This window comes from Muntiacus reevesi, chromosome 1 (genome assembly GCF_963930625.1).
Source record: "Muntiacus reevesi chromosome 1, mMunRee1.1, whole genome shotgun sequence".
Lineage (NCBI taxonomy): Eukaryota > Metazoa > Chordata > Mammalia > Artiodactyla > Cervidae > Muntiacus > Muntiacus reevesi.
In genome coordinates this window covers 89,185,289-89,213,160 of record NC_089249.1, presented here as the reverse complement: position 1 = coordinate 89,213,160, position 27,872 = coordinate 89,185,289, and the positions used below count along the sequence as shown (strand labels likewise).

The 27,872-nt window shown below is 47.9% G+C and overlaps 1 protein-coding gene across 1 annotated transcript in view; it reads left to right on the top strand.

Annotated features, from left to right (window-relative positions):
- Positions 1–12,855, top strand: part of ATP1A1 (ATPase Na+/K+ transporting subunit alpha 1) — a 31,881-nt gene extending 19,026 nt beyond the window's left edge. Inside the window, exons 11-23 of the mRNA XM_065906262.1 lie at positions 451–585; positions 1,260–1,452; positions 3,632–3,807; positions 4,807–4,943; positions 6,184–6,334; positions 6,941–7,109; positions 7,225–7,379; positions 7,720–7,843; positions 8,961–9,106; positions 9,230–9,360; positions 9,848–9,949; positions 12,018–12,109; positions 12,496–12,855. Coding sequence (XP_065762334.1) covers positions 451–585; positions 1,260–1,452; positions 3,632–3,807; positions 4,807–4,943; positions 6,184–6,334; positions 6,941–7,109; positions 7,225–7,379; positions 7,720–7,843; positions 8,961–9,106; positions 9,230–9,360; positions 9,848–9,949; positions 12,018–12,109; positions 12,496–12,524 — 1,740 coding nt within the window. The 3' untranslated portion in view covers positions 12,525–12,855. The remainder of the gene's footprint in view (positions 1–450; positions 586–1,259; positions 1,453–3,631; positions 3,808–4,806; positions 4,944–6,183; positions 6,335–6,940; positions 7,110–7,224; positions 7,380–7,719; positions 7,844–8,960; positions 9,107–9,229; positions 9,361–9,847; positions 9,950–12,017; positions 12,110–12,495) is intronic.
- Positions 12,856–27,872: the final 15,017 nt, after the last annotated feature.

Genomic DNA, 27,872 nt, shown 5'->3' with positions numbered 1-27,872 from the left:
GGCGTTTTCTTCTTAAATTGCAGGGCAGTGAAGGGGACTGTAACTATTTACATTCTCACTCTGTATTTTCTGATTCATAACTAGAAATAGGTGGTTGGGAATAATACTGTCTTTGAGACGTCTCAGCAGGCCCAGGGAAGGTTTTAAAAAAAGAAAAAAGGCTGGAGTGGGTCGGAAGAGTGTGTCATGCCTCTCCCAAGGGTCAGTGACACCTTGCACCAGTTTGGGTAGGGTGAGGAGGGCAGGCGACCAGGAAGAGTTTGGAATTTGAGAATAAGGACTGTGATGGGTGGTCACACCCCAGAATGGTGCTCTTCCTCGCCCACCTCCCCTCTCCTCCTGACAGATGGAAAGATAGTCCAAGCTTTCTCCTGGGTTTCATTGGTGTAGTGCTGAAGTGCTACAGGGTGAAGCGCTTTCAGGGTGACTAATGGAGACATCTGTTCACAGCGGGCTGTAGCAGGTGATGCATCCGAGTCTGCTCTCCTAAAGTGCATTGAGGTCTGCTGCGGTTCTGTGAAGGAGATGAGAGAGAGATATGCCAAGATCGTCGAGATCCCGTTCAACTCCACCAACAAGTACCAGGTCTGAGGATCTGGGGTCTCATTGCCAGGGGGCACGGAAAGGAAGGACATAGGCTGGAAAAAGAGCCATCCACCCTTTTGGAATCTTCCAGGTTTAAGTGCTTTCTAAAAACGAATTAGTCACACTCTTTATGAGTGCTTGAATTTGACATCTTACTCTGTGTCCATGTAGAAAATTCTAATTTATTTGACCATTAATAGGATAAATGGAGCCTCTTCTTTCTAACGTGTTATCCAGGCCCTTTTGAGTTCTCCTTTGTGAGTTGGAGTGGGTGTGGGGATGGGGGAGAGGGCTGGGCAGGGCTGCAGGTGCACATGAGTCTGGCAGTCCCTGTTCTGAATTTTCTTTGGGAAAATTGTGTACATGAACATGTGTCAGGGATGCATGAGCACCTTGCCACGCTCATTTCTTCCGTAGCATTAAAAGTGTGCTACAGGGTGTGAGACACTAAATTCAGAAATAGGGGATCGTGTATCTTTCAAAACAGTTACTCGGGACTTACCTAGTGCTCCACTGGTTAGGATGTACTTTCACTGCCAAGGGCCTGGGTTCAATCCCTAGTCAGGGAACTAAGATCCCACAAGCCACATGTTGCAGCCAAAAAAAAAAACATCTCCCTCCCTGGGCTGTCAGGCCTAGCTGTCTAACGTTTGCATCCTTACCGTTCTTCACAGTTGTCCATCCACAAGAACGCCAATGCAGGTGAGCCCCGGCATCTACTGGTGATGAAAGGTGCTCCGGAAAGGATCCTGGACCGCTGCAGCTCCATCCTCATCCATGGCAAGGAGCAGCCCCTGGACGAGGAGCTGAAGGACGCCTTTCAGAATGCCTACCTGGAGCTGGGCGGCCTCGGAGAGCGGGTACTGGGTACGCTGATAGTCCAGGAAACAATCACAAGTTACCACGTTAATCTCTGCTTCTTGTTAACTTCCCTTTATTTGCCCCCTTTGTTTGGAAAACAATAAGCGCTGAAGACACTGGGCAACAAAATCCTGCTGGTTTGCCTCTGACTCTGACTTAGACCTTTGGTCTCTGCTGGTCAGTTCTGTTTGCTCAGAATAGGAGGGGGAGAGAGTTGTTGTCTGGCTTTTGTTGCTATGTCCATGATCTGTAAACTTCATGAAATGAAAATTCATTCATTCCTAGGGCATCTAGAATAAAGCCGCTTCCCAGCTGCCACAGAATGGCTGGGAATTTACCTGGGCACTTGTGTCACCAGCTCACAGATTAGGTGAATGGTGAACTTGGAGCCTCGGATGCCACCTGTTACAGATGACACCCACTGTGTCATAGGGAAAGTGACATTTGTTATCTTTTATACAGATAAAAAATGAATTACATCATTAATGATGTGATTCCTCTGTTCTCCTTAGTTGGGTAACTTAGAACTGATTACCTGGTCCCATACTCTTGTTTCTTACCTGCTCTTCAGTCTAACTTGACGTGTCTTAGGTCTCTATTCAACTGAAAGGTCATTCTTAAGTGTTTGGTTTTTTTTTTTCCTGTTTCTGCACCTCCACCACCCCACAGTAGAAGCAGTCTCTCCTCTGAATCCACAAAGCATCTGATACCACTTTAAAGGATGTTGTACCCTCCACACAACATTGAAAGAAATGTCTTAAGTATCACGATTCTTACATTAACAACAGTAATACTAGATGATGAACCCTTTGGGCAGTGTATGTCTGATCTGCATTTATCCTCAAAGAAGCTTGGCTCCATGGCCCACACAGCTGCTTAGCAGTATACACTTTGGTTAGATGAACAGTGAGTAGAGCTATGGCCTTGGTTTTTTTCCCCAGAGAGGAGAGTAGAGACAAGTAATCACATAATGTGCCAAGTCCAAGTAACTGAGGGGGCAAGTCTCAGTTCACTTCTGTTCAATCGCTCAGTCATGTCTGACTCTGAGACCCCATGGACTGCAGCACTCCAGGCTTCCCCACCCATCACCAACTCCTGAAGCTTGCTCAAACTCCTGTCCATCGAGTCAGTGATGCCATCCAATCATCTCATCCTCTGTTGTCCCCTTCTCCCACCTTCAGTCTTTCCCAGCATCAGGGCCTTTTCCAGTGAGTCAGTTCTTCGCAGCAGGTGGCCAGAGGATTAGAGCTTCAGCTTCAGCATCCGTTCTTCCAATGAATATTCAGGACTGATTTCCTTTAGGTTTGACTGGTTTGATCTCCTTGCTGTCCAGGGGACCCTCAAGAGTCTTCTCCAACACCACAGTTCAAAAGCATCAATTCTTTGGCACTAAGCCTTCTTTATAGTCCAACTCTCACATCGATGCATGATGGAAAAATCATAGCCTTGACTATCTGGACCTTTGTCAGTAATGTCTCTGCTTTTTAATATGCTGTCTAGATTTGTCATAGCTTTTCTTCCAAGGAGCAAGGGTCTTTTTAATTTCATGGCTTCATTTAATTTCATGGCTTCAGTCACCATCTAGTGATTCTGCCGCCCAAGAAAATAAAGTCTGTCACTCTTTCCATTGTTTTCCCATCTATTTGTCATGAAGTGATGGGACCGGATGCCATGATCTTAGTTTTTGAATGTTGAGTTAAGCCAGCTTTTTCACTTTCCTCTTAAACTCATCAAGATGCTCTTTAGTTCCTCTTCGCTTTCTGCCATAAGGGTGGTGCCATCTGTGTATCTGAGGTTATTGATATTTCTCCCGGCAATCTTAATTCCAGTTTGTGCTTCATCCAGCCTGGAATTTCTCATGATGTACTCTGCATGTAAGTTAAATAAGCAGGGTGACATTATACAACCTTGAGGTACTCCTTTCCCAGTCTGGAACTGAAACTGTGGTGCTCAGACTCCCATTTCTCCACATTAAGCAGAGCCTCGTCCTCTGAGGCTTGGTGCTGGATTCTGTCTGTTGCGTGGTTTCCAGGGACTCTGTATCATTCATAAATGTTCAGTGAAACTCATTTGGTTATAAAAGTAGGATTTTTAAAAAAGCTTTTCAGACTAAACTGCTACACAACAAGCTGGTGTCCTGCCTCTTGTCACTGGAAGTCCTCACAGACTCCCTGCCCTCCTGCAGGTTTCTGCCACTTGCTGCTGCCAGATGAGCAGTTTCCTGAAGGCTTCCAGTTTGACACCGACGATGTGAACTTCCCTGTTGATAATCTCTGCTTCGTGGGGCTCATCTCCATGATTGACCCGCCACGGGCTGCTGTCCCAGATGCTGTGGGCAAATGCCGAAGTGCTGGAATCAAGGTACTGCCCCCACCCCACCTTGGCATCCCCTCTTAGCAGCTCTCTAACTTAGTGCCTCTCACGGTCCACGTGATTGTTGGTGTTTCTCACCTGGAGTATCGATTTCTTATCTCCAAAGCTTTTTAGTTACCCCCAGAGAAGGCCAAATGGTATTAAAATGTTGGTGTAAGCTGCAGATGAGGAATCAAAAAGTTAAAAAAAAAAAAAACTTTAAGAGAAATCCTTTAAGAGAAATGTAACTAAGCAAATTAAAAAGTGCTGAAGACTTGGTAAGGTTTTAAATTTTGAAATATTGTGCCTTATTCTAAATTAATACTCACCATGCAATGAATGGCCTGTCTTGTCTTCAGTTGGTTGGTTTTGAAGGGAATGTTTGGTGTACTACTCTGGGTCTGTCTGAAGTTGCAGACGGTTCAGGTGTAGGGATGCAGTGTGGTTTGTACAGTCTGCCTTGTTACCGGCTGTTTGGCTTATTTCCAATTTCTCATTCTCATGAGTAATACTGCTCTGGAAAGCTTTGTAAAAACTCTTCTCTTACCACTTTGACTGTATCCTTAATGTAATCATAGGGTCAAAAAGAACAATAATTGATTTGAATTCTTGCTACTTACTGCTTTCCCTCCAAATTGGGCCAGTTTCAGGATGCTGACCAGCAATGTGTGGGTCCTCTTACGTACCAGCATGAGATTTTCATCCTTTCTTGTTGTTGTTGGGTTTAGTAACTTTGAGTGTCTTTGTTTGATGGTGTAAAAAGAAACAGATAACTGTTTATCCTTTGTGACTGTGTGCCAAGACAAAATCTGGGTTTTGCTAGGTGTCTTCTGTGAACTGTTTGTGTTTTGGGCAAGTGCGTGTTTATCAGTTTTCTATTTGCGTTTCTTTCCCTTTGATATTGCAAGCTGAGTCATCCTTGATATTTATTCTTGCCCACTTGTAAGACCTCTCAAGGTCATTCGCTTGGCAGCTGCATTCAGCCGATTGTCCTCTCTTTTGCCACAGGTCATCATGGTCACCGGAGACCATCCCATCACTGCCAAAGCCATTGCCAAAGGTGTGGGCATCATCTCAGAAGGTAATGAGACTGTAGAAGACATTGCTGCCCGCCTCAACATCCCAGTGAGCCAGGTGAACCCCAGGTAAGGTGGGAAGGTCAGAGCACTGCTGCCTTGAATGTGATGCTGGTAGCTGGGCATCTTCAGCTTGGTTCTACCCGGGTTCCTTAGGGTTACTCTGGGTAGGAAGGCCCCTTCAGTGGCAGAAAGCAGCCTTGCTCCCAGGGAAGGTTTTCTTTTTTTTTTTTCCTTTTTTTAAAAATTTTATTTTAATTGGAGGCTAATTACTTTACAATATTGTGGTGGTTTTTGCCATACATTCACATGAATCAACCATGGGTGTACATGTGCTCCCCATCCTGACCCTCCCTCCCACCTTCCTCCCCATCCCATCCCTCAGGGTCATCCCAGTGTACCAGCCCTGAACACCTCAGAGAGGGTTTTCAGTAAGAGCAATCATTGTAAGCAACACTTAGATGGTGCTTACTGTTCCAAGCATTTGCTGCAGAGACCCACAGAGGTAGGTGGTGCTCCCAGCTTGCAGAGCAGGGAAGCTGAGGCCGAGTCACGCAGTACACTCAGCAGTCAGGCTTCTGAGTTCGTGCTGTTAACCCCTTCTTACTGCCCAGCTCCTAGCACCTTGTCATTTTCAGGTCCACACTAACTAAATGGGCAAGGCATGATGACTCGGGCCAGAAAAGAGAATTTTGCCAATAAAGTGAAATAGATAACTTGAGACAAATTAGTTTTGCTTTTTTAATGCTTTGTTAAGGCTTAGGGCTACCGCCACTGAACCCTACTTGGGGTTTGGTCTTTCATCAGCTCTGCCACTGTCTAAAACTTAGTTATGTTGTTTCCATGCATCCTGTAAACATGGGGTAAGGAAGGTGAGGGTCAGGCCTGCCTCATGGTGGTCGTGAATCTTGAATGAGATAATACCTGAGTATGCTTTGTAACCTGTAAAACACTGCACAGGTAATACCCTTTACTTAACGGAACAGTTCCCCCTGGCTTTATGGTGTTCGCTGCCCTGGTGGCTCAGACAGTGAAGAATTCATCTGCAGTGCCAGAGACCTGGGTTTGATGCCTGGGTCGGGAAGATCCCCTGGAGGAGGAAATGGCAACCCACTCCGATATTCTTGCCTGGAGAATCTCATGGACAGAGGAGCTTGGTGGGCTACAGCCCATGGGGTTGCAGAGAGCTGGATATCACTGAGCGACCAATGCATTACTGCATAGTGAAAGAACTTTTGTTCTCGGTGAAGAAGGGACGGACAGGTGACCTTTATTTGTTTTTTTCTTTTTTTTTTGGTCCTGATTGTAGGGATGCCCGGGCCTGCGTGGTGCACGGAAGCGATCTGAAGGACATGACTTCCGAGCAGCTGGATGACATTTTGAAGTACCACACAGAGATTGTGTTCGCCAGGACCTCTCCGCAGCAGAAGCTCATCATCGTGGAAGGCTGCCAGAGACAGGTCGGCACACAGCCGGGGTCAGGCTCTCTCAGGCGCTGCTGACCTCAGTGATTGCAGTTCCAGTAAAAACAAAAAAACAAGGCAACAGTGCTGGAAACCTGAGCCAGCTAGCTCCTCTCCGTCTCAGTATACACGGGCCAGTAAGAGGCTCCAGGCGTAGAGAGGATGGTGACTGGATCATGGTCCTTTAGCCAAGACACATACTCTACTGTACTGGTCTTCGCTGTGGCCCAGAGTCAGAGCTTCAGCACTCAGCACCAGAAGAGCAGTGCAGGGTCCTGGCGTCCACACTGGAGACGGGAATGCCCAGGAGGTTCATCCCGTACCTGGGAGAGACCTGGGGTGATGGCGCATAAGGGAACGGGGCTTTCCTGAGTGTCACTCACCGAGTCAGGACTTCAAGTAGACCTTGTGAACAAGGTGGGGTGTCTCCTGGATTCTGTTGTTTGGTAATAACTGTGTGCATTCCTGGCTGAGATAGTTCTAAGTCTAGATAGAGTCTCAGTGGGAAAGGAGCAGTGTCTGTAATGAGAGGCGAATGGAGGCTGCACCTCACTTACGCCCAGCCACGCAATTCCTAACCCACATCCCTCCTTCTCCTGGCAGGGTGCCATCGTGGCTGTAACTGGAGACGGTGTCAATGACTCCCCGGCTTTGAAGAAGGCAGACATTGGGGTTGCCATGGGGATTGCGGGCTCAGACGTGTCTAAGCAAGCTGCTGACATGATTCTCCTAGATGACAACTTTGCCTCAATTGTGACTGGAGTAGAGGAAGGTGAGAGTGCTGCATGAAACCTGGTCCAGATGGCTGCTGAGCAGTATCCACTTCTGCGTGTGATTTCCGGTCCTTTTCATTAAGCTCTTCATTAAAAATAATCTTGCTTTCACAGGTCGTCTGATCTTTGATAACTTGAAGAAATCCATTGCTTATACCCTCACCAGTAACATTCCTGAGATTACCCCCTTCCTGATATTTATTATTGCAAACATTCCACTCCCTCTGGGGACCGTCACCATCCTCTGCATCGACTTGGGGACGGACATGGTGAGTGACTGGCACACCTTCCACACATCGCAGTGCTCACCGGGTCCCTGTGGCCAGCATTTGGAAATGTCACTACCGAGAATTTCTTGGCCTGTGTGTGGCGGCCTCAGCATCAAAGACTCAGTGTTAATCATTCTTCAAGACAGCTGTCAATACCTATTTATCCGATAGAGCTCTTCCCTTCTGTATCATTTTGCCCTTTTTTTAAAAAAGAAGGGGGACTTGTAATATCTCGTTATGAAAAACATTTTTTTTAAGGGAGAGCAAGAATTTGAGAATGAACAAAAGAGTCACAACATGAGCTTGCTGGTTTCTGATGACTTCTCGCCCCTCCTTCCAGGTCCCTGCCATCTCCCTGGCTTACGAGCAGGCTGAGAGTGACATCATGAAGAGACAGCCCAGAAACCCCCAGACAGACAAACTCGTGAATGAGCGGCTGATCAGCATGGCCTACGGACAGATTGGTGAGCCGGCAGATTTCAAGTATCTGTAGGGGTGGTGTCTGCCTCAGACAGGGTTTCTGAGGCTTCAGAAGTTGGGTAACTTCCAAATCTAAGATGAGCCAGGATTTAGGGTAAGGCTGGAGATTTTTTTTAGATTCCCTTCCATGTGAGAAGACATCTTTTGCCATCTTCCCAGAAACCTTAGTTCTTTAGACCAGGCAGTTGGAACCGAGCTCATCTGCATTAGAACAGAGAAACGCCCCTGCTCATGGAGCCTTTTGAATGCCAGGCACTGCTCCTAAGAGCTGCAGTATTAACTCAAAGGCAGCTTTTCTGGGGAAATATAGTACTACCACTGATTGGACTCAGCAAACTCTTAACTCTGCACCCAATGGAGTTTGGAGGTTTGGCTGACTGGTCACCACCACATGGCAACTCTGCACCCCCACTCTCCCCACGCCCAGTGCTTGATTTCTGTTCCACTCGTGGAGCAGAACCAGCTAACAGGGTGGTCTAGATGGTGGACAATGAAAATGCCTTTAGCAGAACTTCATAAAGCTACCAGCAGCAACTCATTCTTCTAGACTGCATTACTGTGAACACTTGGGTAAAAATGAGACCAATCAAGTACGTTATGGAAATATGGCAAAGATTGATTTAACCATTTCTGACAACAAAGTAATTGGCTGATGGCTAGAAAGGCCTAATTTTGAAGTAGGAAAATGGTCCAGAGTATAGGATGAAATCCCATCCCGAAGAGTTGAGGGCAGTATAGTTGGAGAGAAGGATCCTGGAAGTGGGGGAAGTGGAGGAGCAGGTCAGAAAGCGCCACATTTATGATTTCCACAGCGGCTCGCAAAAAGGCCATGTGTAAAAGTTTTGAGAGATGGGACAGGAGTCGTAATCTTTTTTTCAGGAATTAAAAAAATGGGGATGTGGATTTTTACCCCTAAGGGTCATGTCCTGATAGAAGCAGATGACCAAGGAATAGAGGTGGGTGTTTTAAGAGCAAGGGCCAGGTCCCTCTTTTAAGCTCTAAAAAGTGACTCAAAGTGGAACAGGTGTGGGCGAGGAGTGTGCCCTCAGATGCTTTGTACCAGGCCCTGGCATTCAACCAGGCCTCTTTTCAACTTCTCAGGTATGATCCAGGCCCTGGGGGGCTTCTTCACGTACTTTGTGATCATGGCTGAGAACGGCTTCCTCCCAAATCACCTGCTGGGCATCCGAGTGACCTGGGATGACCGTTGGATCAACGACGTGGAGGACAGCTATGGGCAGCAGTGGGTGAGTGAGGGCTGCCCGCCTGCCAACGCCAGACAGCTCCGCTAGCACCAGAGGACAGGGCCTCACGGCCTCTGCACACGTGGGCCGAGGGCCAGGCTCATCAGTCTGCCTTGTGCATTTCAGACCTATGAGCAGAGGAAGATTGTGGAGTTCACCTGCCACACGGCCTTCTTTGTCAGCATCGTGGTGGTGCAGTGGGCTGACTTGGTCATCTGCAAGACCAGGAGGAATTCCGTCTTCCAGCAGGGGATGAAGTGAGTAGGCCGCAGTCGGGGGTCTCAACTCAAAGACAGGTCTGGCGATGGATGTCTAAACCCTGTGCTAAATAAAAAGCCTAGCACCTAACACATTGGACAGAAGTTCTAGAATCTTGTTTGGGGAGCTAATTCATGAATCAAAATGTCATTTTGTAGGTTTTTTCATCTGATCTTAGGTTCCTAAGTACAAATACATAAAGACCTGTGAAGACATCACCCTGCCACGTAAAGCATAGTAGGGATTCCCCTGGCACTCCAGTGGCTAAGATGTCACCTTCCAATTCAGGGGACGTGGGTTTGAACCCGGGTCAGGGACCTACATGCCTCATGGGCAAAAAAAGACCAAAACATGAAACAGAAGCAATAATGTAACATTGAATAAAGGCTTTAAAAATGGTCCACATTAAAAAAAAATTAAAAAACAGTGTTAGAAGATATACTTTTATTTGCAGTTTTTTAACCTCTCTCCCCTCTTTGTTTTTAGGAACAAGATCTTAATATTTGGCCTCTTCGAAGAGACAGCCCTTGCTGCTTTCCTTTCCTACTGTCCTGGAATGGGTGTCGCCCTGAGGATGTATCCCCTCAAGTAAGTCCCTCCTCTTTTACGTGTGAAAAGTTGGAAATAACCAGCATGGCTTGTTCCTCCCGTGGCACATGTTAGTAGCTGTTTTTTCCAGAGCTGTTGAGTGATAGGTACAAGAATTCCTCTGGACTGGGAAACAAAGGCTGATTCAGTGATGCAGACCAGGAATCAGCGTTGCTAGGGCCACCCAGGCTCTGACCCTTGGGCTTGCTCACCAGCCAACTGAGCTGAACGCCACAGCCTGGTTGTCTTGAGGCCAGCTGGGGGCATCCTCAGCTGTGAAGTTTGGGGTCACACGTCCAAATCTTGATTTGCTCACTCTGAGTGATGTGCATCACATCGCAAGCCCCTCATCTCTGGGGGCTGCTCTGCTCTCAGGGGAGGATGGTGGAGCCACACATCTGAGGTCTTTATAGTCAAGCACTGGTAGTGTCGAGATCATGCATAGGTAGAGACTCGGAGGAAGCCAGCCACTTGTCTTTGGTCAGAACGCGACTGGCCTTAAACATGGTGAATGACAACACCTTTGATAGGTTGAATTTTCACATGCAGAATTTGCCGCAAACTCCCAAGAGTGTTCTGAAGGATTGAGTGTGTTTGTGGTATCTGTCAACTGGTTCAGGTTAGGCAGCTGTAGCCTCATTAGAATATGCTAAGCCACAGAGAGTGGGACTTTTGATCTGAAGGTGTCTCCCCATCCTTGTTCAAACCCATCTGGACTCTATCTCTCAAGTAGCCTGTTGCCCTCACCACTTCTCCCTGTTCTCATCCCAGAAGTAACCAGACCTTGTGGGTCTCCCTGTCTTCCTGTCGGTGGTGTAAGGGTAGACTGGCATCCAGGGTCTCGTTACTGTGCCAGACGGTCTTCCTAGCCTTGTACCCATCCAGACTTACTTTAGGTGAATTGAGCACTCCTCCTCTGCCTTCATGTTTGGGAGGCTGTTCCCTTCCCACTCCATCAGCCCTGATCGTTCTTCCAGGTTGCTTCCCTTGGGGCTTGTCCCCATGTGCCCTCAGCTTCTTGGGCCCGTGCAGCTGCACCCCTCCTCTGCCATTGCACCCCATAGATTATAATCTTCAAAGCAAGGACCACAGTGTCTTTTTCTGGCTTTGTATTCCCAGCCCCCCTGCACAGAGCCGGCACATGACGGGCAAGCCTTGCCCAAGCTGAATTCCATCATCTTGGGCCATTGTTGAAGAGGAGGATAAGAGGATCAGAGCTCTCTAAAAAGGCCAAAACGAAGTCTCACAACAGACTGATGCCTCTGAGCATCTTCTGCTGTGAACTGAGAGAGAACGTGTTCCCAGTGGGTTCTACCCAGTCTGGAAGGTGGCTTAGTTACAAAGGTCCCCAAGTCAAGCGAAGTCATCTTTCAGCAGCTGTGGAGGTCACACCAGACAGGAAGAGGGGGAGATGGCAGAGTTCTGCCCTGGGACGGCCTTCTTCCTCCGGTTGCCCTGGGAAGTTGGGAGTCAGTGTCAACCTCCTCCAGAGGCTGCCCAAGGGTGCCTGTCTCCAGGCTGGGGACTATGGCAGCGGCCCCTGGGTCCCCAAAGGCCTCGGATCTCTGCTAGGACTCAGCTGCTTACTCCCCAGGTCTGGGACTCAACACACTCCTGCCTCTCCTAAACTCTACTGTCAAAGACCAGATTCAGGGGATGATTAAACCAGTCATGACCCACACTGGCAGTTCTTTTATCTTCAAATGCCAGGACATGAGACAAATGTACTTGAGTTTCTTAAATACTTGAGAAAAGGAAGAAAGGAAATATCCTGTTGGCTCTGGAATTGTCAACAAAAAAAATCTAAGCTGACCTACCGTACCAACCGGTTCTCATGGAAACCCAGCTGAAGGTGGCAATCTGCTTTCTTCTGCGCCTCTAGGCTCTGAGCGTGCAGAAGCGGGGTGTTTTTCACGGGAGTTCTGTGTGAATGCTCAGCTGTTACCCAGGACTGTGCTCGGCTTCTCCTTTGGGGCTGATTTGTTTCACTGTCCCTTTGTTGATGTGCACTTTCTTCCTTCCTTTGAGTGGTGTCCACATATAAATTGCCACCTGGTTCTACTTCCAGACCTACCTGGTGGTTCTGTGCCTTCCCCTACTCGCTCCTCATCTTCGTGTATGATGAAGTCCGAAAGCTCATCATCAGGCGACGCCCTGGCGGTAAGTGCAGGTATTAGGATTGGGTGCCTAGTTCTGGTTTCGCTCTGTGTCTTTCGAAGCGTCTGGGCTCCTCCACAATCAGCCTGATTGGCTAGGTCCACGGCACGCTGACTCACTCCAGTGACAGCCCATCCTCAGGAATGGAGGTCTCCACTGAGGTTTCAGAATTGACCAAATACAACCTGAATAGGATGTGGTAGAAACTTGGTCAGAAGTCTAAACTATCTTTCCAATTAAAACACCACTCTTAAAAACACATGCAACTGAGGGCCCCGTATTAAGTCGGGAGGGCCCCGTATTGAATTTGGGTAAACTCCCTCCGCTCCTGTAGACCGTGTTCTCCTGAGGCTCGCAGCCGCTTACCTCTGTGTCTCTGCTGCCCGCAGGCTGGGTGGAGAAGGAGACCTACTACTAGACCCCCTCCTGCACGCCGTGGAGCATCATGCCACCAACTCTGCCCCCACCCGCCCCCTCTTTGTGTACTTCAGTCTTGGAATTCGGAATTCCACCCTGGTAGGAAAGCGCCGGAGCATGTGGGGAAGCGAGCCGTCCCGGAATGAAGCATGTAGCTCTATGGGGGGGTGGGGGTGGGGGGAGGGCTGCCCGAGAAACATCCGTCTGTGGAAACGACCGTGGGGAAGGTTTTTATGTGCCTTTTTGTTTTTGTAAAATGGAAAACTCGGAAAGACTGAAAGAATACATTTTATATCTGGATTTTTACAAATAAAGATGGCTATTATAATGGAGTCCGCCTCACGCCCTCATCAGTTCTGTGGTCCAGACGTCCTCGCGAGATTGGTCTAGAGCGCGGCTTCCCAGCGCACGCGCCCCATCTGGCAGCCTCGTCGGCGTCACCTGGGGACTTGTTAGCACAGCGAAGCCACGGCCGTGGAACAAGACGCTAACCAGCAATCTGTGTAACAAGTCTCCAGGTGATGCTGATTCACATTCAAGTTTCAGAACCACAGGTTGAGGGAAACTTCTGCCCGTGCTTTTATAGTCGGAGGAGACCAACTCACCTCGTGGGCTGTACTGCAGGGGGTATGGCTGAAACCCTCCACTGCTGCCTCCACATCTGTTTCTTGATGAACATACCTGTCAGGAGAAAGATTTTCAGACCCTCAGAGAAGGCCCCCCACCCCTTCTCATCCTGGGCGCAGCCGCAGCTGTGGTCTCTAAGCACCAGGACCACTCCAGCCTCAAGTGTCTCTGTACCAAGATCTAAGAAGTAGGAAGCTACCTGTACACAGCTGGTCGGAATACATGTGCACATCACCAAGTGCTTCCCTTCCACATAACTCGTTCCTAATTTAGCATTGAATAGCTCCATTTCAGAAAGTGGTTATGTGCCAGAAGGTACTTAAGAAAAAAAGTGGAAAGATTTGTTTACTGCAGGGTCAAGTTCAAGTATACCTTCTGCTTTCATAAAGTTAGTGTAAAAAGACCCCTTCAAGTCCCATCACGCTTGATCCATCCTGAGTGCTGTTTACTAGCTGTACTTCAAGGCCATCCTTGCTTCAAGCAGACGCAATAAGTGGGGAGCCCTTAGCTCTGGCACTAGTGATCATTATCTGCCAGGTGATGATAGTATGGGTTCAAGTTTGTGGTTTTTCTCTGAAAAGCTTGATTCATTGCTCCTGCCTCTTGTGCTACTCACTTCTAAGCTATGCAGATGGGAGAGGAATAAGTGACTCGCATGTACCAACCGGGCATCGTCCCCAGCCTCTCCCACTGGGGAACTGGGAGGGCAGGGTGATCTGTGCCTTCCTAGACCAACACATCAGTTCTCCCCTTCTTTCTCCAGGATCACCTCTATGCCTGTGGGCAAGTCATTGTTAAAGAGCCACTTGTTCAGTCCAACATAAGGAAACTTAGGATAAAGCTAAGAACTAACAGAGCTCTCAGGGCTGGCAGACAAGTGATCACTGTGTCCTCCCTGAGAATACACAGCTCTGAGGACAGAAATGAGGCTGCTCACGTGCTTACACCAGCAGAGATTTCCAGAGGCTTGCTGTCTCTAATCCCCATACATCTGTTTCCTGGCACCCCTGGATAGCTGACAAGTGAACATAACCCTGATGGTCATGGCTATACCCTGATAAAGGTCATGGATATTCCCTGACTTAGAGGCATTTGAAGCAGCCTGAGACTGTAGACTTGGATGTGACCACGGATAGCTTTCTGGTCAGGGCTCCTCGCGTTCTATGCAGGCCTGGACTTGGAGGAGCATGGGGAGACAGGGGCAGAGCAACACAAGGGCTGGCTGGAACCTCCTGCCCTCTTTCCACCAGAATCTCTCTGCCCTTGTTCTACTTGACAGTTCCTTGCATAAAAAGTTTTATAGCCAAATATTTGATCTAGAGACTTCAGATACGGGGGTGGGCAAAGCTGACATCAAAGCCAGGCCTCCTAAAGGACCAGATCTTCCCAAGCCTCCTATAGGTAGCCCAGGCCTCGTCCTACCCAACACTTGGCCACTAACTTTAGCCCTGTCAGTAAGAGCTACAGTTTGCTCCAGAACAACAGAAACGGCTCCTGAACACTGACGTCAGCTACTGTCTACCCCTACAAATCTGCAACTGAGCCCTCCTGACCCCCAGCCATGCTCCCCCGCAGTGCCTCCCAAACATCCCTGGGGTGATGCCCTCTTGACACTTCTGACGACATGCCCCTTTGGCCACATCAATATCTGAGCTCTTGCCAGTCATTTTTTTTGGTGTCATTACTGGTTCCTTATCTCTTTCGCTCTCACTCTCCTTCCTTTCATGGACAGGCTTCTAAGGAGAGTACCTATCACTTCCCTCTACTGACTCATCTGCCATTATCCCCCTACCTCCTTCCACTGCCTCCCATTAACTCTGGCCCACCAGAATTGTTCGGTTGAGGCCGCCACTAACCTCCTGAGTGTCAAACCCCCTGGGTACTTCCTTGGCCTCTGCAGCATCTATGATGCCATCACATGCCTCCTGAAACCAGACGCCTTGTCTTTCTGACATCACCTCTTCCTCTCCTTACCTTTCTGCCCACATCTCCACCTGCCCCTCTGTTGCTGTTTCTTCGGGGAGGTCCCCACCCCCTTTCCCACCTGTATTCTTCCTATGTGTGTGAGTCGCTCAGTCATGTCTGACTCTTTGCTGCCCCATGGACTGTAGCCAGCCAGGCTCCTCTGTCCATGGAATCCTCCAGGCAAGAATACTGGAGTAGGTTGCCATTTCCTTCTCCAGGGGTTCTTCCCGTCCCAGGGATTGTACTCAGGTATCCTGCATCACAGGCAGATTCTTTACCCCTGAGCCACCAGGGGAACCTGAGCCCCAGACCCATAAATCCATTTTTTCTCCTGGACATCTATTCAGAGTGGAGTCTTTCCACACTGTGGAGTCTTAACCCCAGTGCCAAACCTGAATCTGAGTGAGGTCCCTCACAATGAATGTGCTCTGGGCAAAGACATCTGTCACCCTGTGGCCACTTCAGAACCCTAGAAGTCACCTGAGGCTTCTCCCCCTGATCTTGCCGTGGCCCGCTACCCCACCAGTCACCACCCACTGCTGCTTCCCGTGTGGTGGCTGCGAGCAGCGCCTTTGTGTCTCTACAGCCTGGAGCCAGTGGTCCTGTCACTAACTGACCGTGGGCATGGAATTTAGTCTCTTTGCGCTTCATTTACTCTAGAATAAGGGTGGTGTTTCAGAGTTGTTAAAAGGATTATGTGAGATTACACATAAAGAGATTAGCTCAGTGGCTGCTGCGGTAAATCCTTCTCTGCTGTCACCGCCCTTCACATCTGGATGTCCTGGCTGGTCTCTACTTTCTGCCTTCTTCTAATTCAGTGGCTCTCAAAAAGGGTCATCTCTAGACCAGCATCACCTGGGAGCTTGTTAGAAAAGTGCATGCTAATTCAAGCTATTGAATCAGAAACTGATGGGGAGAGAGAGGGAAGAGAACAGCGGTCTGTTTTATAAGCCTTACAGGTGATTCTGATGCACCATCTTCCAAGCTCTACTTGGCTGTCTCTCACCAGACCTGTCTTCACCCTTGACCTCAGCGCATAAACCCATCTCTGCTCAGCCATCCAGATTCCTGGGCAGTCCTAATGGGCTCTACATCGCTTCTGTCAGTCTGCAGTTCCCCTTGGCACCCTCCTTCCAACGTAACCTTGGATCAACCTGCATGCTCCTGGCTAATCAACTCACCTTTCCAGGTGCCTTTCAGGCCTTTGCTCTCTCGGAAAGGTTCAGTGGCCCTTCCCTTGTTCACACCGTGCTGTAGCCCCCAGATCTCTGTTTATTGGTTTATTCCCTCACCAGGGAACTAGAGTTCCCTAGAGCAGTGAACCAGGTCACACCCTCCTTAACATCTGACACATCAGTGCTTATTGAATGAATGAACACGTGCTTGTTACCAGATGTTTTTCCTGCTGCCTAAAACAGCCATATTTTTCACATTTCACCCTCATCTTGGGTCTGTTTTTGGATCAGAACTGACAGTCCCCATAGGAAATCCATGTTCAGGCTTGCCAGAAATCCATGAGTTAGGGCCTCTCCCCATCTCTCAAAACTCTGAGGCTGGAAATTAGGGATTATTAAAGATGAGTCATGGATGGAATTAGGATGGCAAGAAATGGACTGGGAGACCACGGCAAGTGACATAAGAAGATAGAGAGAAGGAGATGTACACGGAGACACCGAGACAGGCCTGCCTCAGTTCCAGAGCTTTCAAGTCACTGGGCCGCAAATAGTCTAACGAGAAACCCTTCCCACTCCCCGATTAGGTTAGAATCTCCTTTTAGGTAGTTGATTAGTACTCTGCTTCTTCCTAGAACTCACTGTTCTCACTATGTATTACTCAATTATGTAATAATGAACCTAACATCTATTTTTGCCTGCGAATCTATAAGCCCCATGAGGTCTGGGAGTTGGTCTGTTCTTTTCTGTTTTATCCCTGGTGCTCAGTTCAGCGCCTTAAAAAGAGAAGTTGGCACTTAGCACAGTGGCCAACACTATTTAAAGAGAGGGGCGGGTTCCGGCACAGGATGACAATGTAGGAAGATCCTGAATTCACCTCCTCCCACAGACGTGCCGAACCTACAGCCACACATGGAACATTTTCCTCTGAAAACGAAAACCTCTGAAAAACTAGCTGAGCAACTCCTCCACATCAGGCAAAGCACTTGGAAGACTTTACCCACTGTGCGATGACCCACAATCAGGGGGGTGTCTAAAACCAGAGTTTCTCCCTGGGGAGCAAAGGCACCCCTACTTTAAGACCTGCCCCTGAGAGGCACACCCCGCCCCCCGCAGACTTCTGGCTTTGAAAACCAATGGGCCTCGTGGCCACAAGATTCATAGCCTGCAGTGAATGGAGGAACAGCTCTTAAAGAGTTCCCGTGTTTGGGCTCATCCCAGAGACCAACACAAAGGGAGCCAATTGAAAGGTGCCCAGACCTTACATAAAACAGGCTTACTTGCATATCTTATAGCATCAGTCTGGGGGCAGACACCTAATTCAACATACATCTAGGGCCTGCAGGGTACTTTCCAGGGATGAAGCCTACCGTCAGACACCATCAAGCACTCCCCCTTGCCCCCAGCTTGTCAGGACCTCCCAGGAAGGAGCTTGTACCCCCTTCTGACACCCTGATTTTTGTCGCTGCCACTCAAGGGACACCTTGAGATCACCCGGCTCTAGTGCCCACAGAGGCTTTTATGCTCAAGGGTCACAAAACTGTAACCAAAGGAGAAAGAGTTTTCAAATAGCCAACCCCCACCCCCACCCCACTCCCCAAGGCATACAGCATGAGGCAATGGTTTCCAAGGAGCCTGGTCTTTCTATGAAAGAGGCCTATAGGCTATCTTCATAGGTGAGACCTGAGGGTTCCAATCAGACACACATCTAAGGTTCTACGGAAACCTTTCCAGAGACCTCGGAATGAGGGCACTATCTCTGTACTCTCCCTCTGCACTCGAGAGCATCAGCATCTCCTGGAGGGGAGTTTTTGCACATGCCTGGTGACCCAGGTTTTCAGTCTGGCACCCAGGAGACACTGATTGCCTGGCTATCGTGGCCAGGAGGGCTTGCATCCCTGGGTCCCACAGGCCTATGACAGATGGACCATCCCACCCCAAGGCAAAACGCAAAGAGCAGATTGAAATACACCCCTAGTCTTCCTGAGCAAGAGGCCTACTTTCTTCTCCTGAAGCTCTAGGCTGAGGGGTAGCCTTCTGGTCTGGCACACATCTAGGCACCTCCGAAGGTGCACTCCAGGGATTACGGAAGCCAAATCTGTGCACTCCTTCTGCCTCATTCCAGGTAACTGCAACCAGAACTTGAAGTTTCCAAAAAGGAACTTTCATCATCTAGCAACCCCATTTTTTTTATTGCAACAGCTACCCAGAGGACATATTCGCACTACCTGGCTCTAATGGCCTGTAAGACTTATGTTTGCAGTCCCATGGGACTGTCTACTATTTGCATACTTTAAAATCTATTGCTGAGGGTCTGGGTCCAGGCAGTCTGAATCTAGGTGCTGAAATCTTTTCCTCCGAGACACTGACAGGTCTTGGCACACCCTTAACTATGGGGTGGTGGTGGTTGTTCAGTTGCTCAGTTGTGTCTGATTCTTTGCCACCCCATGGACTGCAGCACGCCAGGCTTCCCTGTCCTTCACCATCTCCCAGAGTTTTCTCAAATTCACATCCATTGAGTCAGTGATGCCATCCAACCACCTTATCCTCTGTTGTCCCCTTTTTCTTCTACCTTTGGTCTTACCCAGAATCAGGATTTTTTCAAATGAGTCAGCTCTTTGCATCAAGTGGCCAAAGGATTGGAGCTTCAGCTTCAGCATCAGTCCTTTCGATGAATATTCAGGGTCAATTTCCTTTAAGATTGACTGGTTTGATCTTGCATCCAAGGGACTCAAGGGTCTTCTCCAGCACCACAGTTCAAAAACATCAATTCTTCAGTGCTCAGCCATCTTTATGGTCCAACTCTCACATCTGTACATGACTACTGGAAAAACCATTGCTTTAACTATATGGACTTATGTTGACAAAATGATGTCTCTGCTTTTTAATACACTGTCTAGGTTTGTCATAGCTTTTCTTTCAAGGAGCAAGTGTCTTTTAATTTCATGGCTACAGTCACCATCTTTAGTGATCTTGGGGCTCAAGAAAATAAAACCTGTCACTGTTTCCACTTTTTCCCCATCTATTTGCCATGAAGTGATGGACCAGATGCCATGATCTTTGTTGAATGCTGAGTTTTAGCCAGATTTTTCACTCTCTTCTTTCACCCGTATCAAGTGGCTCTTTAGTTCCTCTCAACTTCTACCATTTGAATAGTATCATCTGCATATCTGAGGTTATCGATATTGCTCCAGGCAACCTTTATTTCAGCATGTGATTCATCCAGCCCAGCATTTTGCATGTTGTACTCTGCGTATAAGTTAAATAAGCAGGATGACAATATACAGCTTCAGTGTACTCCTTTCCTGATTTGCAACCAGTCTGTTGTTCCATGTCCAGTTCTAAGAGTTACTTCTTGACCTGCTTTCAGGTTTGATCAGGAGACAGGTAAGATAGTCTGGTCTTCCCATCTCTTTAAGAATTTTTCACAGTTTGTTGTGATCCACACACTAAAAGGCTTTAGCGTAGTCAATGAAGCAGAAGTAGATGTTCTTCTGGAATTCCCTTGCTTTCTCTATGATCCAATAGATGTTGGTATTTGATCTCTGGCTCCCCTGCCTTTTCTAAATCCAGCTTGTAGATCTGGAAGTTCTTGGTTCATGTACTGCTGAAACCTAGCTTGAAGGATTTTGAGTATTACTTTGCTAGCATGTGAAATGAGTGCAACTGTACAGTAATTTGAACGTTCTTTGGCATTGCCCGAACTACTAAAAATAGACTGCTAAGACAATCACAAAGGTTTGAGAGACAACCAAGAGCTAGGGCAAGGTTGAACAATAAAGCTCATCTCTTACATAATGTCACTGTTTCATGACTGGGAGAGGTGGCTGTTTTATCTAATGCATAAAAATCAAAAGAGAGTCGAGGGAAATGAAATAGGGGGATATGTTCCAAATGAAAGAACAAGACAAAATCCCAGAAAAGGTCCTTAAGGACATATAAAGATAAATGATTTATCTGAAGAACTGAAAATAACGATCATAACACCCTAATTGGGAGAAAAATGGATGAGAACACTGAAAACTTCAGTAAGAAGATGTAAGAGATATATGAAAGTACCAAACAGAAGTCACAGAGCTGAAGAATACGGTAACTGAACTAACAGAGCACCAGAACAGTTCAACAGCAGACAAGATGAAGGAAAAAAAGCATCTATGAACTCCAAGACAGGACAGTGGAACCTACCCAATCAGACGGAAAAGGAAAAACACATCTTCTAGATGCTAAAAGCCCAGAGAGTTTCAAATAAGATGGAACCAAAGTGACTCACACCAAGACATGTTATAATTAAAAGAGGCCGAGACTTGTCCATAACATCACGTAGCTGAAAGCAAAGGCAAGGCCTAGCTGGTGGGTCTCCTGCTCTCTCTCCTCCTGGAGGCAGACCCAGGCGTGCAGAGCTACAAAGAGCCTCCTGGCTGGGCTCAGATGGTTTCAGGTGCTGGATTTCCTTTTTATTCCTTGTCCTTCTCAGCCTGTGTGCCCAGAGAGGAATGGTCTCAGCAATGGTGTGGGAGGTCTGTTTGCTCAGTTTGTGAAGTGGGAGATCTGGACGAAGATCTGGACTTTCTCTAAACCTCCTTTTGGGCTTCTTTGGTGGCTTAGCAGTAAAGAATGTGCCTGCCAATGCAGGAGACATGCATTCAATCCCTGGGACAGGAAGATGCCACGTGCCACGGAGCAGCTAAGCCCATGTGCCACAACTATTGAACTTGCGCTCTAGAACCCAGGAGGTGCAACTACTGAGCCCACAGGCCACAACTACTAAAGGCTGAGCGCCCTAGAGCCTGTGCTCTGCAACAAGAGAGGCGACTGCAATGAGAAGCCTGGGCAATAGGCTAGGCAACAAGAGAGTAGTCAGTCCCACCTCACCATAACTAGAGAAAACCCCCCGTAGCAACGATGACTCAGTATAGCCAAAAATAATAAATAAATAATTAAAGACAAATAAATAAACCTCTTTCTGTCTGCAAAACGGAGGCAACTGCAGATTACATGAAGAGTACCTGACTCTTCATCAGGGTTCATTAAAGGGAAACTCACTTCCCACACTCGCCCACCAGCACATCCACATAGTAACTGGGCTCCAAGTACCCCCTGAAGACAAACCTAGGAGAGCAGACATGGTGTTCCCAGAAGAGAAGTAGCTACTTGGGCCAGGCAGTGGCCTATACTACAACTAGTTTACAAATGAGGAAACTGAGGCTCAGAGAAGTGGAGTGACTTGCCTGAAGTCACACAGCTCAGGAGTGGCAGAGATGGGCGAGTCTGTCTCGAAGCCCAGACTCCTAAGACTTTGTACCTGGCCCATATCTAGCAAGCACTAGGAACACGTCAGCATCCTGGCCGAAAGCTAGTGCTGGGTCCAAGAGCTGGAGAACGGCAGTTTTTATGAAAAACAAAGGTTAGAGTTGGTGTTAAAACATAAGATCATGGAAAGTTTCTTGGAAGTTAAGCACACGGTGTTCAACAGTTACTCAAATGGATTTGCCCTCAGGAGCTGCTGGGTGACTAAACCTGCAGTTTGCGTAACTGGGCAGTGAGCGTGAAGGCGGGTGGTTGTAACCTCAAGCCAGCTCTGTGCTGCCTCTCCTCTTAGGCTGGTGGTGAATCTGCTTCCCAGAATGTCGTAGAACTATGAGTGGAAGGATGGCAGGTCCCTTACATTCTCAGGTTCTGTGTTAATGATTGCTTCTCAGTGGTCAGAAGCTCACACTGCCTTTCCCAGCTCTGCCTTCTATAGAAAGCAATGATCCCTTCCCTTCTAGTATTCCAGGCTGCCCGGTGTAGTTAATTTGTGCGCAGGAAAGCAATGTTGCTTAAAGAGGTTGTTCATTAACTCAAAGAGTCTTTTTGTAGTATAAATCATTGCTCCCTTTAAAACTAGTTGCAAGGGGCTTCCCTGATGGCTCAGATGGTAAAGAATCTGCCTGCAATTTGGGAGACCCAGGTTCAATCTTTGGGTCAGGAAGATCCCCTGGAGAAGGGAATGGCAACCCATTCCAGTATTCCTGCCTGGAGAACTCCATGGACAGAGGAGCCTGGCGGGCTACAGTCCATGGGGTCAAAAAGAGTTGGACATGGCTGGGTGACTAACACACACAAAATGAGTTGCAAGTTTTTAATTTCTTCCCAAAATGACAGACACACAAGGACATCTTGCCAAAGAAATTGTCCCAGAAATCGAGTTTCAGCCTTTACTATTAATGAGTTCTGTGGGGTATTTTCTCCCAAAGAATAGACAGCAAATTACTCCCAGCCAGAGTTTCATCGCATATTCGTGAGCTGCGGGGAGAAGCCCAGAGTCTTGGCAGGTCACCTGTTTCAGTTCCTTTATCTCTGGTGCCTGGAGAATCCCAGGACAGAGGATCCAGGTGGGCTACAGTCCACGGGGTCACAAAGAGTCAGACACAACTGAGCGGCTAAGGAAGGATCTCTGGTGCCAGCTGGGCACGGTTTTCTAAAGGAAAGGGTACTAACATTCCCTGAACATGTACTACGTGCCTTCAGCACTCTTTGGGCTTTAGGTTTATTTCACTTAATCCTCCGAAGCAGATGCAGATAGGTAGATATTGTTCCCACTTTACAGAGGAGGGAAACTGAGGCTTGGAGAGATTAGGGGCTTCCCAGGTGGCTCAGCAGTAAAGAATCTGCCTGCCAGTGCTTGCCAGTTGCAGAAATCACAGGTTCAATCCCTGGGTTGGGAAGATCCCCTGGAGAAGGAAAGGGCAACCCACTCCAGTATTCTTGCCTGGGAAATCCCATGGACAGAGGAGCCTGGTGGGCTACCTATGAAGCAAATAGGTATATATTGTTCCCACTTTACAGAGAAGGAAAACTGAGGGCTGGAGAGATTAGTAGCTCATAAAAGGTGGTTTAGGAAGGAGCACAGCTCTATAAGCCTTGAATCTTTCAACTATATCAAGATGCCTTCCTCCAGGGACATAAAAGCACCCCAGGTTACCACTGGTAGCTTTCACCCGGACTTATTCACCCTAAAGCCTTGAACTCCTGCACCCTCACATTGTCTCACAGAGACTCCTGAATCCACACTTGTGGGCATCCCTGCAGGTATGCTTGTTCCAAAGCAGCATCGAGTTATGGCAGCAACTCACTAGTTTTTCAGCAAACGATGCCCCCTTTCCTCCTGAGCTCCCAGTGAGACCACACTTCCCAATCTGCCCTGTAAGCTGCAGCTACACTCCTACAGGTCACCTGCAGGCCTGGCCCATATACCCTTCCACGGAGAAGGCCCTCACCCTCTTTCCACATCCACCTGTGGAATGCAGGAAGAGACTGATGTTGTAGCTTTCCAGGCTCCTCTGTCCATGGGAGTTCCCAGGCAAGAATACTGGAGTGAATTGCCATTTCCTTCTCCATGGGATCTTGCTGACCAGGGATCATATCCGCATCTCCTACACTGGCAGGCAGATTCTTTACCACTAGGCCACCTGGGAAGCCACAGGAAAAGATGTGTGCATGCTCATTTGCTCAATCATGTTCAACTCTGTGAACCCCCAGCCTGGAGCCCATCAGGCTCCACGGGTTTCTCCAGGCCAGAATACTGGAGTGGATTGCCATTTCTTCCTCCAGGGGATCTTCCCAACCCAGGGATCTAATCTGCATCTCCTGTATTGGCAGGCAGATTTCTTTACCACTGAGGCACCTGGGAAGCCATAGGAAGAGATAGTAAGGCCCTAAAGCAATGGTTCTCATCCTTCATCGCAAAACGAAATCAGCTCGAGAGCTTTAATGATCTCCATGGCCAGGCTGCTTCCTGGGTCAGTTAAACCAGGAGCACTTGAAGTGGAACCCAGCCAGTGGGAGTTGTCAATATTCTCCTGCTGATTCCTCTTTGCAGCCAAGGTGAAGAAGTGTTGCCCTAGAGTGGTGGTTCTCAGTATGTGTGCGTGTCCGACAGCATCAGCATCACCTGGGAATGTGTAAGAAAATGCACATCCTCCAGCCTCACCCTAGACCTGCTGAGTCAGAACTCTGGGGAATCATGTTTTCAGCTCTGCATCTGGTTCTGCTGAACACTGAAGTTTGAGAGCCACTGTCCTCGAGGAAGGAAGCCACGAGACAGCAGGAACCTGGGTCCCAAGTTGCTGTATCAGGAATACCCATGTTGGAGTATGAGTGAGAAATAAATTTTATTTTGTTAAGCCACTGGTCTGGTAGGTCAATGTTTGCAGAGCTTAAGAGAGAATAGGGAAGAGTTGAAGGTGGGACTAAGCAGTGGTGTGTGAGAGCTGGCTCCTATCAGCTCGTTTCATTGATCCATTTTTGGAAATTTTTCAAGCCAGGTGATTTCACATCAGTAGCTTGATACTGGAGGAGACTAGGATATTTACACCATGGAAAATGTCAAATGCCGCAAACCATGGCTTGTTTTCCCTGAAAGCTAGCTGTTAAACATTAACCAGCACATTGTTAGGACCAAGTATCAGCGTGAGACAGCAGCATGGTGCACCCCTCCTGAGCTATAATGAAGCATCAAAAGAAATGCCACCAATGTGTGAGGCTCCCTGGACCAAACCAGCACTCAGACTTCTCTGGACAAACTCTGTCTTGGTCAAGTCCTTGTATTTAGAGCTTCTGGAGGCTGAGAGACAGGGGGCTGCAGGAAGCAGAGGGGATGAATGGTCAAAACTTTCTTACAGATTGAGTGAGTGATAGGTTCAGAGCAGAGTTTCCCAACCTTGGCACTGTCGACATTTGGGGTCAGCACATTCTTGTTTGGGGGGCTGTCCTGTGCACTCTAGTTTGTTTAGCAATATCCCTGGCCTCTGCCCACTAGATGCCATTAGTCAGGTACTGCCAAATGTCTCCTGGAGGGCAAAGCCACCCCCAGTTCAGAAGCACTGATTAAGACCTACCTAGAAGAGAAGAGACACGTCAAGGAGTGCTACGCTCAGCATACCATCTCAGCCCCAGAGCAATTTTGAGAAGATGCTGTTGGGGTCAGTTGCAATCACATGCTGGCCTCCTGCCACTGTCCTCAACAAGCTCTCTCCCTTGGTTTCCCATCTCCTTGATCAGGCCCTTTCTTTCTCAACAATACCTGTATTCCCGGAGTCTTACCACCACCTTTAGCTCTCGGTTTAGGAGTATCTCTGCAGGTTCCATCCCTTGGTCAGGAAGATCCCCTGGAGAAGGAAATGGCAACCCACTCCAGTATTCTTGCCTGGGAAATCCCATGGACAGAGGATCCTGGCGGGTTACAGTCCATGGGATCAACTGAGCAACTAAATAATAACAAGCTGGTACTCTCAAAGTGCTGCAGATATGTTCACTTCACCTCATAACACCAGTGGCCTTGCCCTCTCCCTCAAGACAGTATGATACAGTGATTGAGTGATCGAGGTTCCAGTGGCAGATTGTCCAACTGGACCCTGCTCTGCTGAGCTTTAGCTGTGTGACTTTTGACACATTTCTTAACCTCTCTGAGCCTCCATTTCCTTGACCAAATGGGGAAAGTACTATTTCCTACTCCACAGGGTTGTTTGTGAGAATAAAATGAGACAATACTCAATAAGCCTTGGCTACTGTTGTTTAATAAGCAGAGCTTACAGACTGCACCTGGTGTGGCGGACTCTGCACCACGTGCCGGGGATGCACTGTTGCGCAAACCACAACACACAGTCCCACGCCCTGTAACTCCCAGTCTGGGAGAAAGACTGTGCAGTGGGATCTTAACATGTTCTGAAGCAGGCGCCAGGATAGGACTCTCCCCACTCCTGTGCCTGCTCCCGCACCCCTGTCACCCAGCTCCTGTGCTGCAGAAACTCACAGGAGGAGCCTAACCAAGGCTTAGCAGGCGTGGGTTGGAAGGTGGCTCCTGAAGGAAATCAATGTGGGCAACATACAGACCCTACTGTTTGCCTGCAAACATTCATTCCGTGTCCCCTCCCTGCCCTATCCTTATACGTCCCAGGCTCCACTGGGACATCCTGAGTTTTCAGGGCCTTCCTGATGGAACATAAAATATTTCCTCTATTTTCTTTTTCCTTTTATTCCCCAACTTCCATTCCTTTCGTCTGCCTTATAGGTACTGTGTAATTTTATTTCAGCATGTTCCCATAATGCTGGTGTTGTTTTTTGAGTGTTCCTTTAAACTTCAATTATGAAAAATCTCTAAGGTACACAAAAGTAATATATATATAATATATAATAAAGCTCCACACAGCCATGACCCAATTTCGACAACTACCAATATTTTGCCAATTTTGTTTCCTCTATCTTCCACCTTCCATGCTCACTTTTCCCTTCAGGAGTATTTTAAGGCAAATTCTGGACATCATATCATTTCACCCAGAAATATTAATACTTCACTATGTCTATCTCCAACAGAAAGTGATCTTTTAAAAACCTCACAACCACCAAGTAGATTTTTCCCCCAAAAAAACAGTGTTTTGAAGATACACACATGTCGCCATGGGCACCTCTGATTCATCACTTCTAACTGCTGTCAGGGCCTCTGGTGCACCCACATTTGGCCTCTTCCTTCTCTCAGTGATGGACATGGGCTTGTAAACAACTCCTCTCCAGCACAGGTAAAGTTGCAGTGAACATCCTCACCCATCTCTTGTGGCCTTTGTGAGAACTTGCTTGGGAGCGGAATTGCTGGTCACATGGGATAATGCTGTATTTACATAATCTGACCAAGACCTGCGCTCCAGGAAAGCTACAGTAGTCCTTACGCCTACCAGCAGCATGTGTGGGCTCCCGTGTCCCCACATCCTGTCAGCAACTGGAATTCCCCAGTTTTCTGTTAATCTAATGGATATAAAAATCTCAGGCTTCCCAGGTGGCTCAGTGGATAAGGAATCCACCTGCAATGCAGGAGACGCAGGAGATACCGATTCAATCCCTGGGTTGGGAAGATCCCCTGGAGGAGGGCATGGCGACCCACTCCAGTATTCTTACCTGGAAAATTCCAAGGACAGAGGAGCCTAGCAGGTTTCAGTCCACAGGGTCACAAAGAGTCGGACACGACTGAAGCAACCGGGCATGCAAGCACACAAATCTCACTTGAATACATTTCTTTAATGACATACTTAGAATATAATTAATCATTGTATTCTTTAATGATTTTGAGTATTTTGTCATATGTTTCTTAGCTTTTAGTGTTACCTCTTCTATAAATTGCATCTTCATATCTTCTGCCCATTTTTCCCTTAGGGTTGCTCTCTTTTTTCCTGGTTTGTAGGAATTTCTTGTACGGTCTAGAAATTGGTCCCATGTCAGTTTTTTATACTACAAGCACCTGTGCCCATTCTGTCACGAGAGCCAGGCTCTCCTTTCTGTGGTGTTCTCTGGCTAGGACACGGAGCTTCTGTAGCCATCTTGCTACCAGCCTGAGGATAAAGCCCTCGTGAAGGCTTGGTGTCCCTGGTGGCAAAGAGGAGCCTGAATCCAAGTGAAGTCTGTATCCTGGGGCCTTGCCCCACTTCTGGATTTCTTCTTAAGTGAAATAAGAAATATTCTTCTTGCCCACACTAGATTGAGCCAGATATAGCCTCTAAGCCAGAGTCTTTCAATTTTCTTTCTTTCTTTTTCACGACAATCACCACTATAAATTC